Genomic DNA, 20,229 nt, shown 5'->3' with positions numbered 1-20,229 from the left:
TTAATAGCATTTGGCATTCAAAAGACAGCCAAGTAGGAAATATTTTTGCTTTTTAAGCCTCTATTTGCAATAGCAATAAATATTAAAAAGGTGCTCAAAGAAAATTATAGTTATAATATATAGAGAAAATTATTTTAAGAATTATTGAGTGACATAAAAGAAGATTTAAGAAGCATGAGGAATATGACCCACCATTTATGAGAAAACAAATAAATGTAAAATTTTCTATTTTCACCCAAATTGATCTATAAACACAATAGAATGCCAAAGAATATCTAATGAGGTATTTTCTTAAACTTGACAATTCACTTATACTATTTGTTTAGAAGGTAAATAAGTAATAATAGCTTAGAAAAAATAGTTAAAAAGTGGTGAGAAATTACCTGAACACAAATCATGATATCATGACATAATGTAAAGTTACATCAGTTAGCACATGGGTAGACAAATAGATACACAGGAAAGTATGCAAAGGCTAGAATGAACAATATAAAACATGGCATGCTGCACAAGTAAAATAATAAATGATTCAAGAAATTATTTTGTAGAAAAACACACATATTTTGTACCTCAAGCCATACACAAAAGAATATTCCAGATTCAGTAAAGACCAAAAGGTGAAAATAATTTTTTGAAAGTTGTTAGGAGAAAAAATATAGGAAAGTATCTTTATATGATTCATGTAGAGGAATTTTCCAATAAGGTTTGGAAAGCACATTGCATAAAGAAACCTGTAAATAAATTTATGATAAGATTTAAGAGCACTGTGTACAATGTTAAACTTCATGGTGATGGTATCATGAGTGTAGTCAAACTTCAAAGCTCATTGAAATGTTTACATTAAATAAATGCAATGTTTAATTTATAAACTATACCTTGAAAAAACTTAAAAAATAAAAATAAAAGTGAATTTATAGATGGTAGATAGAAAAAAGAGACAAGCTGTAGAAACCAGGGGAAGAATCTCTTATAATGCACATAATCAACAAAAGATCCATTCATTTAATCAACCTCAAATATTAAAAATTGACTCTATATCAGGAATTTGCTATCTAAAAAAAAGCAAAGCCTTTGTCTTTGAAAAGTCATGAAAATATGAAGCCTAACAGGGAAGAGCGAGTTAATAGACAAAAATAAAATAAACACATAATTTATCATCAGAAGAAACCTGAAGAAAGAGGTATAACCAGCTATGAGATATGTTAAGGGTGAACAGTCCAGACAGAGGGAAAACAAGTAAGAATGCTTTGAGATAAGAATGTGCTTGGGGTGTTTGAGGAATACCAAGGGAATTAGTCTGTCTAGAATCGGAGAACAAAGGGCATAGGGAAAAGTTAGGACATGAGATCAGTGAGGGGACCAACGTCCACAGCATACAAGGTACCATTACGGTAATAGACTTCATTTTTACTCAAAAGTTAAAAAACTATTGGAAAATTATGAGCAGAAGAATAAAACTAGTTATTGGAGTTATATTTTATGAGTATCACTCTAGCTATAAGGTTAAGATGAAATGACAATAATAGGGACTCATGAGAAGCAGAAAGAATACTTAGAAGGCTATTGCAAAAATTCAGATTTGATGGTAGGATGCAAGATCAGGATGCAAGAAGTGAAGGCAGTGAACAACCTTCATGTTTTGAAGGAAAAGCCACAAAATTGAATAAAGTTTTGAGAAAGATCTACTCTGAATAACTGGAAGGATGAAAGTAGCTTTAATAATTCAAATAAAATAGGATTATACTCTTAAAGGTGGTAGGGAATGCCAAAATGGAGAGGACTACTAGACATTCGAAATATTGTCATTGGATCAAGTGAGTTCTTTTTAATAAAGAGGAACTATAGTGTTTTTTATGTTTATAGCAATGAAATAATTAAGGGGGAAAACAATGAGATGCAAGAGCAATGGGACCATTGTTAAAGGATGTTCTTGACTAAGTGAGGGTGAAGGAATAGAATAAACAATTATGGCTTAGCCTTAGATAGAATTGCAGGAATGAAGCCCAACTACATGAGACCAGGTAATGGTAAGTTGGTAGATATTGAGACTAGAAATATTCTTCTCTGAATGGAAAAATATTTGTGAGATTGGGCTCAAAGAGAAGGATATGTAGTACTAATGTATCACTTTGCCAGACAGACTATATATAGATACATATATATATACAGAATCTATTTATATATCTACATATATCTATATCTATATATAGATATAAAATAGAGATATCTCCAATACTAATATACATGTTTTTCATTGCAATAACATTTAGTTATTGCATGGACAGAGCACAGGAGACTTGGTAGTGAATAAAGAATTGAATGAAAATTTTAATAATTTTAATAATGTAAAATAAAATATAGGTTAAAATGGTGGTATAATTGGAGGTGAGAAAAGATGGAGGGAATTGTATGTAGGCAACTATCATCAACTTACATAGAGGAGAATTGTTACTGAGCAACACTGATGGAAGAAAAAATGAGGGTTAAATGCTATTTAGTATTGAAAAATTAATCAAGAAAATAATTCAAATCAAATCATCAAATTTTAGGTAGAGCTGGTAGAGGTGAGGCAGTGTAAGAAAACTACATCTCTTTTTTGTATAAAGTACCAAAGACATTGTTTCAATTTAATATCAGGAAATAAGAAGATAAAATAAGCATGTTATTGAGAGTTCTGAAGACTAGCACCAGAAAACAAAAAAACAAAAATATTTTAGAGAAATGAAATGTAGGATGTGGGATTAAAAATGGAAAGAGTTGTACTGAGGAATATGCTTTTCATTATGCTCTTTTCAGTACTACTGGATTAATTGTGTTGTATATCTATTAATTTCATAAAATATTCTAAAAGTATAACCTGGAAACTCTTTTAATACCATGTAATCATCAAAAATTGAGATAGTTCTTAGAGTTTTGACTTTTATAAGTATTTTCATCTGTTGTCAAATTTGGAAAAACACATTATTGATACTATGGGAAAAAAGGCATAGGTAAGTATATATTTGTCAGTTATTTATGGCTGAATAACAAACTACTCCAAAACTTAATAGTTTATATCAATAGGTATTTACTATGGTTCACAAGTTAACCAGTCATATGGGTGGGTCTTCTTGTTTCTGGCATCACCCATTTGTCTGAGATCACCTGCATATAGGATAGGTATCTCCACTGATGTTGGTGTGGTGTCAATACCTGGCCCTTCTCCCTCATGTGACTGAGGGTAGTCAGAGGGCCTCTGGTGAGAAGAAATCTGTATTGTTTTGGGAATGGATTGTAACTCCTTCCTTTTCTTCTTTTGGGAGTGGTTTCTTGTCCTGTGATAGCTTCTTGACCCTTTCCATCTGCACATACACACTCATGTAATGTAGTTCCAGGCCACACATAGATCTGTGCAACCTGGACCCACACTACCTTTGTCTTAGACCCCTTATAATGACCTTCAGTCTAGAGGAGGTGTGGTCTCTCTCACATCAATCCGCTGGCATTGGTGCACTCCCCTGTATGTGAGTTATAAACAGCATATCCACATCTGCTAGTCCACTGAGTGTTTTGTTTTGTTTTGTTTTGTTTTAATATCATGAACACTTAAGTAACTCCTTGATTTGGGGCTCTGTGAAATAACTGGGATCTCTCAGATGTTTGAAAAGCATTTGGCTTAAATGTGATGTAGGGTGAGGTAACCTCGGCTGACACAGCTGGGCTCTTCTCTATGTGATGTTTCTTATCTTTCAGCTATCTAGAGCAGACTTATTTTCATGGAGGCTCAGGTGGTCATGAGGGAGAGATTCATAATGCTTCCAAAGACCTGGGCTCAGAATTACACAATGTCCCACTACCACATCATGTTGGCCTAAACCAAGTCATAACACCAGCCTGCAGTCAGGGACAAGAGCATGGATCCAAGGAAGCCAATTGTTGGGACTATCTAAAATCAGTATTGTTTTGTGTTTTTTTAAAACATAGGAAAAATTCACAAATATGCAAAGTAAACATATAATTGTGGTAACTTTGTCATGTGAGACTAAAGAAGCTAGATGATTAGGGAAGGCAGATGGATGGAGGTGGAAGAGGGTATAAGGGGGATAAATGGTAATGGAAAAAATACAATAAAAATAAATTTAAAAGAGAAGAAAGGTAAAATAAAGATATTTTTAGGAAAGAAAAATTGAAGGAAGTTGAAACCAGCAAACTGCTTTAAGAAAATACTAACATGTTTTTGAGATACAAGAAGGAATGAAGATCAAAGAAAGAAATTAATGTATTGAGGAATCTGAATGAACATTGTATAAAATGATGGAAATGCTTTTTGTGTGTGTGCATGTATGTATGCATGTAGGTTTTTGAAATAAATAAGTATATTAATGATGTAGACATTTAAAAATATTTAATTGATACAAACAAAAAGAAAAGAGCTAGATGATCATAGTCCATTTTATAAAATTTTCTATTATTTAATTTTAATAGCAAAGCTATTACTTTTTTAATTAAGTGGAAGAGTCCTTTTTGCATTCAGCAAAGAAAAAATATACACATGAATATGCAGATAAACAATATCCAGAACTGACAACTAAGGAGATCAGAAAAGAAAGAGAAAAGGTTGCCTAAGTTTCATTGATTAGGGGGAAATGAACTATCTTATTTCATCAAATACTATAAATTAAGCACTATTCTAGGTATTGTTATATGTAATTGCTTAATAAATCTAAACTGAATTTTTTAAACCACAATCTAAACATTTATTTTCAAAATGAGTACTGGAATTTTCTTACAAATACATGAAGACGCCAATGTTCTTGTTCAGCAGATACAATTGAATTTAATTACAGTGTAATAGTTCTGAGGTTCTCTTATTTATTGTTATTATTTAAACTGAGAAATAATCTTTATGCACATTTCACTAAAATGGAACTTATCTTTTTCAATGTACAAAGTAAAGTTGTTTTTTATTTTCTAAAAAATAGAAAGAAAGAAGAGATTATCTATTTGGGATTTTAAAACAGTGATACACTTACTAAATTCAGCAATTTTCAGTTGGTTTCTTGCTCCCCTTAAGCTTACCACATTAATACTTCCCCTCCAGGGTTGAATGGTCCTCCCTCCAATTTAGTGGCTAAGGGGTGGCACACAGACAAATAAGGGTCAATTTGATTTATTAAGTGTGGTAAAAATAGATTGGAAAACAGAACAAAAACTTTATGTGTGTGTATTTCATTCTGCAGACTTTGTTATATCAAAGTGAGAAGACAGGTTTTGCTGTTTTCCAAAGAAAAGAAGCTATAAATCTGAGGAGTCAAATTCTATCTTAGCAGAGAATAGAATTTGAGAAGCTGCAGTTTCCCATTTAGGCAATGTGAACACAGGAGTCCACTGAAAGAAGGAAGAAGGTTGCTTTCATTTTCACTGCTTTTCCTGTCCAGGGAGCCCAAGCAGCAATGGCTGGTGAGTAGCTATGTTTTTTTTTCCATTGTTTATGGCTGCTTTTTTTTGGAGTGGGGGGTTGCAGCTCTGGAGGATGGGGTCAGGGAGAGAAAAAGATCCATGAGGGGGGCACTAACCAGGCAAAACTATTTTGCTCTGGGATGTGGATGATAGGAGTTTGGGCCACAGTAATGACTATGATAACACAAACTATTTTAGTTAATAAGTCACAGCTTCTTACAAAGAAGGGAAAGTGTAAAAAATCTGTACCTATGTTCTTAAAACTTTCCTGTGATTTTAGGCTTTTTTGTGTGGTCATACTCACCCAGAGTTCTCACCAATTTTGAGTGTCCTCTTGTTCGGGTGAAAGGCCTTGCTGTGGAACAGAGTGACTTTCATTTTCTCCATGTTTCTGTTCTCTCTGTGACCTTTCATTTGCAGCATCAAGCATACCAGCTATGGTTTGCTCTCTCAATCTCTGAAGAGTTGCCCTCAGCCCTGCACATGAAAATAAAATGCATTCTTTTAGAGCTGTAATTTGTTCATGCTTTACTGGTATACATATGGAATATAATGTGTTTTTAAATTAAGCATTGATAAATGTGACAGGAAGTGAATAGATGATGGTCAATACAAAGACTGAACGAAGTCGGCCATCATTAACCTCCTTAGTGAAATTGCTTCAAGTCTCTGAAACTCAGTTTCACCATCTATAAAAAGGCACAGGCTTGAACAAGATACCGGTAGGTGTTACTTTAAACGTTGTCTTCAGCATCATCTCAGGAATTGTTGGGTTCATGGAAAATTCAAGGAAATGAAGTAAAATGAAATGAAAATTTGATAGCTCCACCCTGATCTATCAGATTAATTTTTTTAGATAGATAAATGACAGATGATAGATAGATGATAGATAGATAGACAGATGATAGATAGATAGATCATTTGTTGTTCCATTTACACACTCATTGTTGCTCCTTGCATATGCCCTGACTGTTGAACCCACAACTTGGTGTATCAGGAGGACACTCTAACCAACTGAGCTACTCGGCCAGGTCCTATCAAATTAGAATCTTTATGAATGGGGTACAGAGAGTTGTGATTATCAAGCTTTATTTTTGGTACATTGAAATTTGAGAACCACTGGCCTAGAACCAAATATTGAAGGTCCTGTCTACATCTAAAATCCTACCTTCCTCACAGACAAGCTATCTCAAGAAGATCCTATCAACATGGTGAAGTCACTTGCAAAGAACTTCCTTGATGGCATTTTTGATGATTTGATGGAAAAGAATGTGTTAAATGGAGATGAGTTACGAAGATTAGGAGAAGGAGTGAAACTCATCGTGAACAGGACTGAAAGCCTAGTTGATGATGTCACTGAGAAAACTGAAATGGCAGGCAAAATATTTGTGGACCGGCTCTTCAACACCAAGAAACAGCTGAGATTAAGTAAGTAGCTCAGGCCAAAGGGCTAGTAACTTGTTTTTCATTTACTATATTTACACCCATTGTCTTCTTATTTCTGATTGCATGTGGAGAACAAACTATCTACATCTCTAAAATCATTGCCTGACTTTCTCATTTGATACTTCAAAATGCCATGATATACTTTCATCCCTGTTGCAACATCCCCAATCACTTTACAATGATGCACATTTTCCTTTTTTAATTTTTTTAGCAATTGTCATCTTCAAGCATTCTATAGCATTTACTTATTCATTATATGTCTACCCACTAAAATGTAAATTCCATGAGATACATATCTTTGCTTGGTTCAGGAATATATCTCAAACTCATAGAAATGGCCCCTGACAGGTGCTGAGTAAATATTTGTTAAATGAATCAATGGTACTGGAGTTGTATAACATTTAATTACAATTTTTATCTAATCTGGGATACCCTGCCCATACACTTTGGACATTAGAGTCATTCCCAAACATATAATATTCAATACAAAAAAAAATCTATCATCTTCTGCTTAGCAATGGCTTATCCCAAGGATTAAATCTCTAAGAACCTATATTTCTCCTTGTTAAAGGAGGACTGTAGGTAATTTGAGGCTAGAACATAAATGTATCTTTCTCTCTAGAGCATGGGTTGGCCTTGCTTTTGCTTTGAAAGGATAGATAGATTTTAAACATCGTGGACCATATGATCTCTGTCACAATGACTCAGATTTTCTGTTGTAGCATGACATCTGCAACATATTGTATAGTAATTATAAAATGAGTGTGAATGTGTTCCAATAAACCTTTATTTACAATAGGTCTTATGCTGAGTTGAGCCTTCAAGCTATAGTTTGCTGATCCCTACTTTAGAGTAAAATATATACATTGGTATATTCCAAATCCTTGAAATATCCCTCCAGTATTACATTTTTGTTGTTGAAAGACAACAAAAGACTAACTTTCATAAAGGCGTGTGATTTTGCTCCTCAGAATAAAAAATGCTTTTACAGAAAAGCCTTGATGAAAGAATGTATTCCTTGTAGTATATAAACAGAAAGATAATGAACTCTTCCCTGTTTCTCAGAAAGTCTGCCTCCTCTTTCATTTGACAGAATATTATAATTCTCTAAAAACAAACAAACAAACAAACCTGGAGTTTGGGGAATGAGCCAAACTTCCAGGCTTCATAAGGTAGCCCTATAGTGAACATAGTCATTTCCTTATCAGTGCAAGGGAAAGAGTTTGAAGTGTATAGGTGTGAGAAACTTATTCTGCTAACAAATTTTTATTTTATTTTATTTCAGCTCATCCTGAAAATGAGGATGATGAGCCTGAGAACAGTGAATCTTCTTCCTTGACAGGTACCTGCCCTCAAACTCACATCATAGTTGGAAACTCTTGGACTTCTAGTGTTGTCAGAATGTATTCTAGTAAAGATCTAGGACATGCATGTTCTCAGTCAATGTTTATCTTTAGAAATAACTTTTGAAGTAGAGCACTGATGCTTAACTTCTTGTTCATTCCAACTCAGAATCTGAAAATGAAAATGAAGAAAATGAAGATGAGCAAAAAGCTGGATCACTGCAGGCATTGGCTGTCCCTCCAACAGGTAAATGCCATCAAAACCCAATGACTCATGGGAACCCTCATACATCACTTGGGAGAAGGCAGCTATACAGGGACCCTATGTTGTCTGTCCTGAAAAGACCACAACATTTAAGTTTAACAAATCAGGTATTTTCCTTCTGGCCCTAACAAAGTTTCTGCCCCTAACAAAAGTAAAATTAACACATACATCCCTGGTCTTTAATTCTCTTAAGAATCTGGGAGTGAAAATGAAGATGCTAAACCTGGGAAGCATGCTGGATTGTGCCAGGCATTGGTTCTACCTCTGACCGGTAATATCATGGACACATAATAACATTATTTAAATTAAGGCATGTAAGAAAGTCTCTGTGGTGTAATGGAAAGAGAAATGGGGTAAAACACAAGAAATCTATACATTAAGCTCATCTGCCATTGTCTAACCATGTTCTCTGGTGTGTGTATATATACCTCAGCTTGTCTCAGGTTCATATTTTTAAATGGGATTAATAATATCTTTAAAAGGATCTATAAAACATCTATGATATGAGCAACTACCAACTTCACAAAACCAAATAAGGGTGTGATTAAGAAAAGTTCATTAAAAACCAGTATGAATCATATATACTATATGGTCACCAAAGAACCTGATGACATGTATGGCCACTTTAAAGAATAATAGTGTCTAGACACAGAGTTGTGACAGTGTTGTCTTCTGAGAGTCATATCTTCAAAGTTTCTTTATGAGAGAATAAAAACTTTGTAATCTTTACTCATTTATATATATATATTTACATATTATATATGTGCATACATTAATTGAAAACCTACTATATGCTATTCTAATTATTGGGTTTATAGCAAAATGCAATTCAAAGATCCTGCTTACATGGAGTTTGCACTGTAGTGAGGGTGGATATATAAGAAACATGCAAAAAATCAATAGTGCAATTTCAGGGGGCATACAAGAGAAAAGAGGATTAGGTCATAGGAAGAGATGCTGTTGTTGGGATAAGAGAAGGGTACATGAGCCAGAGTGGATAGTTTTGAGAACTCCTTTGAGATGATATTTCAGTACATACTTGAACAATAACGAGGGAGTTGTGACAAAATTCAAATCAAAAGCATTCCATGGAAAGCGGAAACAAGAGCAAGAAAAAAAGCTCTGAGTCTGGAATGATCTGGTCATGGAAAAGGCCAGCCTGGCTGGAGACCTGGAAATCAGGGGGAACGTGGTAGGAGGAGCAGCTAAAGAGTCAGACAGTCATTGCTTCACAATTTTGGGATTTTCAGAAAGTGGGGAAGATTTTGAATTTAATTTGCAGTAGGAAACCTTTTAGAAATTTTTAAATGGAGGAGAGATAAACAAGCATAGAGTCAAAAAGGCTAGTTAAAAGCTGCTTGTATGTTTCAGTTGAGATAATAGCTTTTAGATTAGAGTTGTAGTAATAGAGATGATGACAAGGAGTTAAATTTGGGATCTATATGGGAGGTAAGATCAACAGAAATACAGGTGGATTGGGTGTGCGTTAATAAAAGAAATGAGGGAGTTGACAGTGATTCTAGGATTTTTTGGTTTGGCAACTAGATACTGAGATACAGAAAACTTGTGACTGATAGTAAAGTCAGGAGAAACAGATCTGAAGCTGTGGACAAATATCAGGAGCCCTTTTTACATGTTTAATTTGAAATATGTTCCACATACAAGGGTACATGTTGTATAAACAGGTGGATGTTCTACTGAGGAGTTACAAGAGGAATCAGGGATGGAAATAAATGTTTGGACTCATCAGCATATAAATAGATTTAAGATGATGCAACTGAAAGAGGCCCTGGGGAGAAATACAATTAGAGAATAATGAAGGTCCCCACGTAGAACAACCCAACTTTTGGATGTCTGGAAGAAGAGGAAGAGCCATACTGAAGACAAATTTAGAAAGAATGATTGGAAAATGCAGCATCACAGAAGCCTAGAAAACATTTTTTTTTCAAGAAACAAGATGTGTTCAACCATGTTAAATGTGAAATAAAAAATTGGTAAACTTGATAAGAAGTACCTCACTTAATTGATTAGGATAAGAGCCAGTCTATATTGTATCCAGAAGAAAAAATGAGTTGAAAAAAAAATTAAAATAGGGAAAATAGACAAAGCTTTTAAGGAATTAGGCTGGGAAGTCAGCAGAGACTCTGCCCCACTCCTCAGCACAATTCCTCAGCTGGAGAAAAAACAGGGTCTAGGCAAAGGTGTTTTTAAAAGGTACCCTGATATGAAGGCAGGCTGATATGTCAATGGGGATACCACAGTTGGAAGAGTGAGAGAAACTGATGAAGTGGAAGGCACAACTAAATGACTACTTGAGTAAAGTCCTTGAGGGTGAGAGAGAAAATGGAATTCAGAGCATAAGTAGAGGAGGTATCACTCTCACATAGGAGGAAGATCATGTCTGTCTTTGTAGTAGGAGGAAAAATAGAGTAGGTGGGTAGAGATGTAGGTAAACTGATGGGTTTGTTGGTTAAAAGATTAAATACTTTCATGCAAAAAAAAAAAAAAACATTAAAAAGAACAGAGGCTTGTTGCCCTAAGAAAAAACAAAGAATCAGGAGATACTTGATACCTATTGTCAAGTTGAAGGCAACTGTTCATTGACAAGCAGTTATAAACTGTGAGAGATAACATTAATCTGTGCCAGATACTATGCCAGGTTCTGGAAATACAAAGATTAAAGATGCCTTCCCTGTCTTAATTAAGCTTATAGTATAATAAACACTATTAAGATAAAATACAATAATTGTTCATATGAGGCATGTATATAAAATAATGGGGACATATTGACATCATAGAGGAATTCATGAGCTTTCACAGGGAGGGGGATTAGATCTTTTTTTTTAATGGTCCCAGCGTGGGAAATACATACTGGGAGTTAGAAGGTCTTTCAAAATGGTTCGAAAATGCTTTAGACTGTTTTAAGTTCCCTGTTAGTGGAGATTATTTCAGAGAGTGGTAATAATAAACTAGGGATATTGAAAGTTGAGTTCAAATATCTGAATAGTGACTTGACTAGGCTAAATGAACATTAGGATTCCTTCTAAATCTTAGATACTGTGTTTATGTGAGTTTAATGTGTTGGCTTTGAAAGATCAGTTAATGCCGTGACCACTAACAAAAGCAGAAATATATAGTGGGTTCAGTAATAGGAAGAAAGAAAAAAAGAGAAATATTCAAACTTTGGTTGTAGACATTTTAAATATAAAATATTTTGGTGGGATGGCAGTAAGCATTTCCAAAGAATGGGAATACATTCAAAAGGGCTGTGTGATTGCAAAGCAGTGGATATTACTGCTTAGTGAGGTTTTCTTTTTCTTTTTCTTTTAGCTCCCCTGGAAACCCAGGCTTCCCAACCCAATCATAAGTTAAAGCTTTGTCCTCCTGATCTTCTCCATAGACTAAAGACAACAAAGGCAGATGAGGTATTTTGCTTTGGAATAGGGAGACACATAAATTTGCCCACTCAAAAAAGATACTGGGGACATACTGGGAATTTTAGTTCTTGTTATAAAGGGCGTCAGATTCTACCACAAACGGTGTAGAATGCTATCTAATTAAGTGATCCTTACATTACATTTCCTGTTTCTTCCACCTCATCCTGGAACACACTCTGAACTCCTATCTACCACCCAACCAAAGCCAAGTTGCCACTACATGTTTTCAGTCATGGTTCTGTCTCTTTTTTCTTGAGGACATAGTTCCATTCCCAAGCTCTCTGACCTTCCACTCTATAACTTTAAAGGCTTGTTTTGTATGGACTTTATGCAAAAGGGCGGAGGCCTGGGGCAACTAACTCTGTATCTGTTAATTGCAGATATACCCAGTAATGGAGAAGGAGGGCAGAACACGACTGGCCCTCATCATCTGCAACAAAGAGTTTGATTATCTTCATAACCGATATGGTTCTGAAGTTGATCTTTTGGGGATGCAAGACCTACTTGAAAACCTTGGATACTCAGTGGTTGTAAAAGTGAATCTTACAGCTCTGGTAATGACCCAGGAGAATGGGACAAGCTTCCTACAACCCTAAACAGTCTTGAACTTTTTTCCTTAACAGCTATAAGAACAAAATATGTATTGTTGGGATTATATTTGCCCTAGAATAAGATCCCCTGGATTTCAGCCTCCTCAATGCCCAGTCTCACATTATAGTTTTAGAGCGCCTTTATGTACTAATATTTCACTAAAAATGTTGCATCTTTCTAAAGGCCTCAGTCTGAGTGACATCTATTATTTGATAGTATGGGTGAGATGGAGGACCTGGGCCCTTAAATTGCCTGATACCTACATTATGAGCTCTTGAGACTTTGATCATTTTCATACCATGTGTATAAATGTGAAACCATGTATGTAGTAAAAAAATATACACACAAAGTTATGATTTGGGCTCTCCCTAATATATTTTGGGTGACTTTAGACAAACCACTTTAAACATAACTTTCTGCTGTTCCATTTTAAAGAAAATTGTTAAGTGTTTATAGTTTTTGTCAGTAGAAAACTGTCTGTCTTTTGGAATGAAAACTTATACGAACTCGAACAAACAGAACAGATGAAAGCTAAGTCTTCCTACTGAAGAGTTGTCATGTCGCTTGCCCCCTCATCATATTTCATTCCCTAGCATCTTCTTAAGTTCAAATCACCTGATTCCTTGGTGCCTGCACCTTTTTTGTTTACTTCATCTATTGTACTGTTTGAGTACAAGCTATATATGGAGAGTGTCTTCATAATAATTCTGGAGTTTCTTTTAGGAAATGGAAACAGAGCTCTTACAGTTTGCTGCCCGGAAAGAACACCAATCAGCGGACAGTACATTCTTGGTGTTTATGTCTCACGGTGTCCTGGAAGGAATCTGTGGGATAAAGCACTCAGAACAAGAGCCAGATATACTTCACGATGATACAATCTTCCAGATTTTCAACAACCGTAACTGCCAGAGTCTAAGAGACAAACCCAAAGTCATCATCATGCAAGCATGCAGAGGCAGTGAGTCTGAGTTGGGAAACCCAGGGAGTGGCCTTACACTTTCTTTCTTCTATTAGCCTGATATCTAGCCTTCTTTTTCCTAGAGAAGAGTGAGAAAAACATTATTTTAGTACTACTCAGTCCCACACCAAAAATTAACTCTGTACCATTCCTAAAGAAATGATAAGCAGCCTAGAATAATTAAGAATGCCTTGATTACTTGCAACCAGAAGGTCAACAAATTTATTCTAAATTTAAGTGGGCTCTGTATGGTTCACAGTCAGTGAGGCAGTTTTTCTAGTAGTAAGATACTTTCATTTTTAATAAATGATATATTAAAATGTACTGAAGTGATGGTATAATGGTAAAAAAAGATTTTGTGGGTCTGTGTATGTGTTTAAATATAACACCTTTCATATGACATGGATGTCTCTCTCTCAGGAGGTGATGGGACCGTTTGGGTGACTGACATGGGAAGAGCCCCTGCATGTAGATATGACCATACCTTTCAGTGTTACATCTGGAGTGATGCGGTTACAAAGACCCATGTGGAGAAGGACTTCATTGCCTTCAAATCTTCAACTCCACGTAAGTGGCTTCAGAAAGAATAGTTTCTTAATCAATTAGTTTCTAGACTACAGGCTAGGCTATGATCATATCTTATCACTAATATAAGAACATTTCCTCTCTAATGAGACATTTTCTGTGGTAAATACATTTAAAATATTAATTTTTTTTCATAAGTAAACAGTTAAGTCTGCTTTGGAGGAAACGTTCAAACTAAACAGGAGTTCAGTAAGGATCCAGACTTAAAATACTCTTACTATAAATAAAGAGGTTTCTTTTTTCCTCTTTAAATATACCCACACACAGAAATGTATCATATTCTTATGGTTTGGTCCACCTGATCCTGTACTAGCAATTAACTGAGCCAAGAAAAGTAATACTTGTTCCACACATCCTAGAACATATTGGCTTCTTATTTAAATATAGTCTTTTAGGAAATTAGTTAACATTCAACTGCCTGCCTTCAGAATAATCTAGTCAATGATTAAAAATTCTTCTTGGTAGAAAAGTCATAGAAGAGTAAAAGGTAAAAACAAAAGCCATTCTTGATTGTTCATTGTATCTTCTGTAGAAAATCTGTTTAACAGCCATCCACAATATTGTTTCAGTAATCATTTAGGTAATAAGAGCAATTTTTAAAACTGAGTTTACACAAGTCACAGCTTTAAGTGCTCTAGTGTAGCAATTGCAAACTTTAATGTGCATAGGAATTCCTTGGAGTCTCATTAAAATGTAGATTTCTGATTCAGCAGATCTGGGGCAGGGCCTGAGATTCTACCTTTCAGAAACTCTCCATGGTGATGCCAGTGCTGTTGGTCCATGACCAAAAGTGAGTAGCAAGAAACGAGAGGATCCTGTGAGTCTAGCCTGGAGAAATAGGAAAGTGGGCCATGCAGGCCCCTGCACATCTGGAATAGTTCTACTTCAGTGTATTTTATATTTTGGAAACTATATACTTAAAAGAAGAGTTACACATTAAAGTCACATACTCTAATAGGTTGTTTAATTTAGTTAAGGGAATAAAGCCTAATATATAAATTTCCTGCATTCCTTTCTAATAAATACGACTATGTGCTAGCACTGGGCTGGGGGCAGGACACATAATACACAACTATAGCAGACATGGTTACTGTACCTCACAGAGTGTATGCTCAAGCCAGAGGGTCAGAAATTAATTGGGGGTGGGACAATATCCATATGACATAACAGAAATAAATAATGATCTCCAACTATGATAAGGGTTTTAAAGAAGAAAATGTGCCCACATTTGAAAAATGAAGGAGTTAACCATGTCAGGGTCAAGAGAGGAACATTCTAGACAGAAAAAGCAGTGTACACAGAGGACCTGAGAAAGAAAGGAGCCAGGAACACAGGACCAGTAAGGCTGGAGCATGGAGCCATGGGAGAGCAACCAAGGAAAAGATTGAAGAGGTAGGCAGGAGTCATGCAATTTGAGGTCTCATCTTAGGGAAGGATTTGGTCTTTTATACTAGTGTACTGTATTACTAATATTATTGTACACTAATAATAATAGGAAATTTTGATGCAATTTAAGCAAGGAAATTATATTTTTATTTCTAAGTGATCACTTTCAGGATTCTGTGGGGAATGAATTATAGTCTGGTAAGACTAAACATAAGGAAACAGGTTTAAATGCTATGACAGTGTTACAAGCTACAGGTGATAATGATAGTCTTGGAAGGCAGTGAGTTGTTGGATCCAAGAAATAACTAGTAGATAAAAATTAATATAACTTAGTTGTTTAGTGGTTATAGCAGGTAAATAAGAAGAGATAATAGAGGTTATTCAAGTTTACAAATAGATGACTGTACCCTGGCTGGCATAGCTCAGTGGATTGAGCGCGGGCTGGGAACCAAAGTGTCCCAGGTTCGATTCCCAGCCAGGGTACATTCCTGGGTTGCAGGCCAGAACCCCCAGCAACCGCACATTGATGTTTCTCTCTCTCTCTCTATCTCCCTCCCTTCCCTCTCTAAAAATAAATAAATAAAATCTTTAAAAAAAAAATAGATGACTGTGATGTATTCCTTAAAATAAGATTCCTTTGGCATATTTTAAGGTGAAATGAAGAGTAAAGAATTACACAGTTGTATTTTTCAGAGGAGAGATCTGTGTCAGAGTTTTTGGAAATGCTCACTTAAAGATGATATTTAATATTCTAAAAATAGGTAACATTATCTAGAAATGGAGAACAGAGTGAGAAGAGATCCTACAGTATGTGAGGCTTGCAGATGTCTGGAGTTCAAGACTAGAGATAGAGGTTTGATTTAATCATCAAAATAGACTCAGAAGACATGGTCAGAGCATGCGTTGCCAGAGTTACCTAGAAAGAATCTTCTAGAGATAAAGCAGTTTCTAATGTGAACAACAAATCAGGTAAAGTAAGGCCCAATAAATTACCATCAGATTTAATGACTTGGAGAACAGGGATAACCTTACAGAAAGTCATTTGGTAAATATAGTGTGGGAGGGAGAAGCTTGACGGGTGTGAGCAGGTGAGGAGAAAATGAAGTTGGTGAATAGAATATTTTGAGAAATTGAACTATTAAAAGGGAGGAAAAATAGGATGGTAGCTGCAGATAAACTGATAATTAGAATATTTGCTTTTTTATGACAGTGGAGATTTGATCACATTGCAATGGTAAGAAGTAGTAACTCAAAAGTTATTCATATAACAAAACAGTAAGGGTAAAAAATTATACTAGGAAACATTATGGATGAAGAGAAGATCTAGAATCAAAGAATGTCAAGAGCTGAATTTATATATATATAAATATAAATAAATAAATAAATAAATAAATAATATATATATATATATGGTAAGTTTTGAAAAAACATAGTCTTTTATACTACTAGCAATCCTAAGAGTCACAACTTTGGCCCTGATAGTAAGAAAGTCAAGGGGATAATAATTGAGGGTCCAAGATAGTTTTCTTAGGGCTGTTCTGTAAACCTGTAGTCCCAGCTCTATCTAGATTTGACCTCTCTTTCTCCCCCAAAAGCATCAAAATCAAACTTTAACCAAAAGCTATGGCTCTAGGTATCTTCCACACTTAAACAAAAGCCACTTCCCTGAATATTTTTATACTTTTGATTTGCAGATAATAGTTCTTGGAGGATGGATACAAATGGCTCTCTCTTCATTTACCAAGTTATCCAATACTTCAAAGAATATTCTTGGTGTCATCATTTGGAGGAGATTTTTCGAAAGGTAAGGATCTCCTTGTCCTTTTAATCTATGCCCCAGAAAACTTTGTAGAAAGATTTGCAAAACATTTTTATAGTCCTGAAGCTTTAGGTCTTCTTGATGCTCCTTCCTGTAACCCAGGTTTATTTAAAGAAGAAGTTTTATGAAATACTGCACAGAATCAGTGTTTCTCCAATCCTGATTTCCTGAATTGCTCATTCAGCAAATGTTTGTGTTTGTACTAGTTCCCACTATATCGAAGGAAAAGCTAAATATTTCTTCTGTTTGTATTATCTGGCAACAGCCTTCATATATACAATAAATTTTCTTGTTTCCAAGTGAGAAGTTCAGATTTCCTGTTTAGAAAAATCTCTAAAGGATTTCTTTACTAATTTAGGTTCAACGTTCATTTGAGAAACCAAGTGTGCTGGCTCAGATGCCCACCATTGAAAGAGTGTCCATGACACGGTATTTTTACCTCTTCCCTGGCAATTAAAGCTATTATGAAACTTCTCAGGTAAATGTATACAAGAAGTGGATTTGGGTGCTTCCTGCTCAGAGATTATACATATGGCCCAGATAGAATGGAGGACAGGGACAGAGTGGTGCTGTGCACACATCACTAAAGTTCTCCTTATCTGCCTTTTTTAATGGCCCCAGGGAAAACCCTGGTTCTGTTTGCCTTTGACCACAATATGATGATTGCATAAGAAATTAAAAGTCCAGATAGAAAACCCTTCACTCTATATTTCTCTCAAAAACCTTCTCAGTGAGTAGAAACTATTTAGATCTGATGTATACACAAAAGAAAATAATTTGACAGGTTTTATACAGCTAGTGTTTGGCTTCCTTTCCAAGAAGGCAGTTTTACTGAGTCACATCCCTACTCTGTGAGGAGGCCAGCTAGTACAGCAGTGTAACTGACTACTGAAGAATCCAAGCTAAGGCAGTCAGGTCTTACTTAGTACACATATTCCCATTTGAGCACGATTGCCATATACATAGCCCTTTTGTGAAGATATATCTCACAGTGAAGATTAGCTCTATTTATATCTTACTTCCAGTTACTAATAGTAATATTATTTTTCTACTTTTTCCAGGAAAAAAAATGAAAGCATTAAGGCCTCTACTTTTTTACTAAAGAATTTATTACTTTAAAAAGTGATTTTTTTCTACTTATTTTTTTAATTTTATTTTGTTGTTGAAGTACAATTTTCTATCTTTTACTCCCATCACAGCCCACCCACCCAGCCCCCCGCCCCACAACTTTTTGTTTCTACTTAAAATTTTTTAAATTTTATTTTAATTGTTGTTGAAGTACAATTTTCTATCTTTTACTAAAAGTTGATTTTTTTTGATCAAGGCTATTTTTGTACAGAGACTTAACTTGCGGTGGTGAACACACAATACAGTGTACAGATGATGTATTGTGGAATTGTGCACCTGAAACCTGTAAAATTTTGTTAACCAGTGTTACAAAATACATTTCAGTAAAAACAGGAAAAAAGAGAAAGTTTTTGTACCAAACTCCTAACTGCCCATCCTCCACAAATACCAGGCTGAAGTCATTATCATACTGTTGTTGAGTTAATGCTCAATAAAATTCCTTTAAAAGTATGCTTGTCTTCTCATTTTATCAAAAAGGTAAATTATACTCATTGAAAAACAAAGTTTAAGTATAGAGAAACATAAAAAGATTTTTAATGAAGAAATAACACTTCTTAATCTTTTTGTAACTCAACTTTGTTAAAAAAAACTCAACTTAACTTTTATAAAATTTCCTTAATTTTGGACAGTCAGTTCGGTTTCTGTTTTCAGGACAACCTTCACTAGTCACAGTAAAAAATGTCCTAAATATTATTTTTGATTTTGTAATATTCTATCAAGCATTATAACATATATTATTCATATTTTACTTACTTTTTTTAACTCCTCACCCAAGGGTATGTTTATTGATTTTAGAAAGAGAGGAAGCAGGACGGGAGAAGGGAGAGGGAGAGAGACAGAGAAATAGGGAGAGAAGGAGAGAGAGAAGCATGCATTGGTTGCCCCGTTCACACCTCAACCAGTGATGGAACCTGCTGGCTTTTGGTGTACAGGGCAGGGTTCCAACCAACTAAGCCACTAAGCCAGGGCTAAACTTCATTTACTTTTAATGTCCTTTGAAATATTTATTTTCTATACACTGTGTGATATGATTATTTTTATACTTTTACTTTGTCTAAGTATAAGTTTGTTTTCTTATAATGTATTTCTAAAAGTGGAATTTCTAGATGTAGATATAAAATATTTTTACACATTTTATTGTCAAAAGTTTATGCCAAATTATATGCACATAAAATATCTGATAATGACTGACAAAAAATTAAAATGTTTAATAAAGTTACTACAGTAATAGATGAAAATAGTAAATTTCATTGATTTTTATTATTATTGGATTTTTAACATTTTTATTATCTACTTTTATGTAAATTATTAGTTTGTATGTTCTTTATTTTGTTACATGTTTTATGCATTTTTAAATTAACTTTTGTAGGAACTTTCTGTTTAATAACATTTCAGCTAATGGTCATAGATTAGCAAGCATTTTTTTGTTAGTTGTTTGGTAATAAATTCCATGTATGATATATGTAAAACACTCAAATTTTTAGTAATTCATTTACATTTGTTTCTGTTTGCTTCTCTTTTTCAAATTTAAATACTACTCATCTATAGTTTTTTAAAATTATTTTAAGATTTGTTTAATCCTTCTCTAAAATATATATAAGTTCTTTGCTGTGAGCTATGGATTTTTGTTATTAAGGATATTATTGATGTACACCCTAAGAACCTTGAAACACCAATTCAAAAGAATCTATGCACCCCAGTGTTCATAGTAGCACAATTTAGAATAGACAAGTACTGGAAACAAACTAAGTGCCCATCAGTAAATGAATGGATCAAAAAGTATGGTACATTTATACAATGGAATACTATGCAGCAGAAAGAAAGAAGGAGCT

General features: G+C 34.6%; 1 protein-coding gene across 3 annotated transcripts; it reads left to right on the top strand.

Moving 5' to 3' along the window:
* The first annotated feature begins 5,214 nt into the window (after positions 1–5,214).
* Positions 5,215–18,414, top strand: LOC123818526 (caspase-12-like). 3 transcript variants are annotated; one of them, XM_045838771.1, is made up of 12 exons: positions 5,215–5,439; positions 6,619–6,867; positions 8,171–8,227; positions 8,398–8,475; positions 8,687–8,764; positions 11,824–11,918; positions 12,311–12,484; positions 13,245–13,479; positions 13,900–14,046; positions 17,145–17,254; positions 17,628–17,747; positions 18,331–18,414. In XM_045838771.1, the coding sequence occupies exons 1-11, from the start codon at positions 5,433–5,435 to the stop codon at positions 17,724–17,726; spliced, it is 1,329 nt and encodes a 442-aa protein (XP_045694727.1). In that variant the 5' UTR covers positions 5,215–5,432; the 3' UTR covers positions 17,727–17,747; positions 18,331–18,414. The 3 variants fall into 3 exon arrangements, with proteins under 3 accessions (XP_045694727.1, XP_045694742.1, XP_045694735.1); XM_045838786.1 differs by lacking the exon at positions 8,687–8,764; XM_045838779.1 differs by lacking the exon at positions 18,331–18,414 and having other exon boundaries at positions 17,628–17,748.
* Positions 18,415–20,229: the final 1,815 nt, after the last annotated feature.

The sequence above is a fragment of the Phyllostomus hastatus genome, unplaced genomic scaffold (assembly GCF_019186645.2).
Source record: "Phyllostomus hastatus isolate PE091 unplaced genomic scaffold, TTU_PhHast_1.1 phas_contig_113, whole genome shotgun sequence".
NCBI lineage: Eukaryota > Metazoa > Chordata > Mammalia > Chiroptera > Phyllostomidae > Phyllostomus > Phyllostomus hastatus.
The sequence above is the reverse complement of the archived record's forward strand: the minus strand, read 5'-3'. Positions and strand labels throughout refer to the sequence as shown.

What these genes read in the sequence shown, in the direction of transcription:
- LOC123818526 (XM_045838771.1), top strand. An exon ending in CAAGAAACAGCTGAGATTAA is followed by an intron (nt 6,868 to 8,170) that starts GTAAGTAGCTCA and finishes ATTTTATTTCAG; the next exon opens with CTCATCCTGAAAATGAGGAT. An exon ending in TGGAGGAGATTTTTCGAAAG is followed by an intron (nt 17,255 to 17,627) that starts GTAAGGATCTCC and finishes TTACTAATTTAG; the next exon opens with GTTCAACGTTCATTTGAGAA.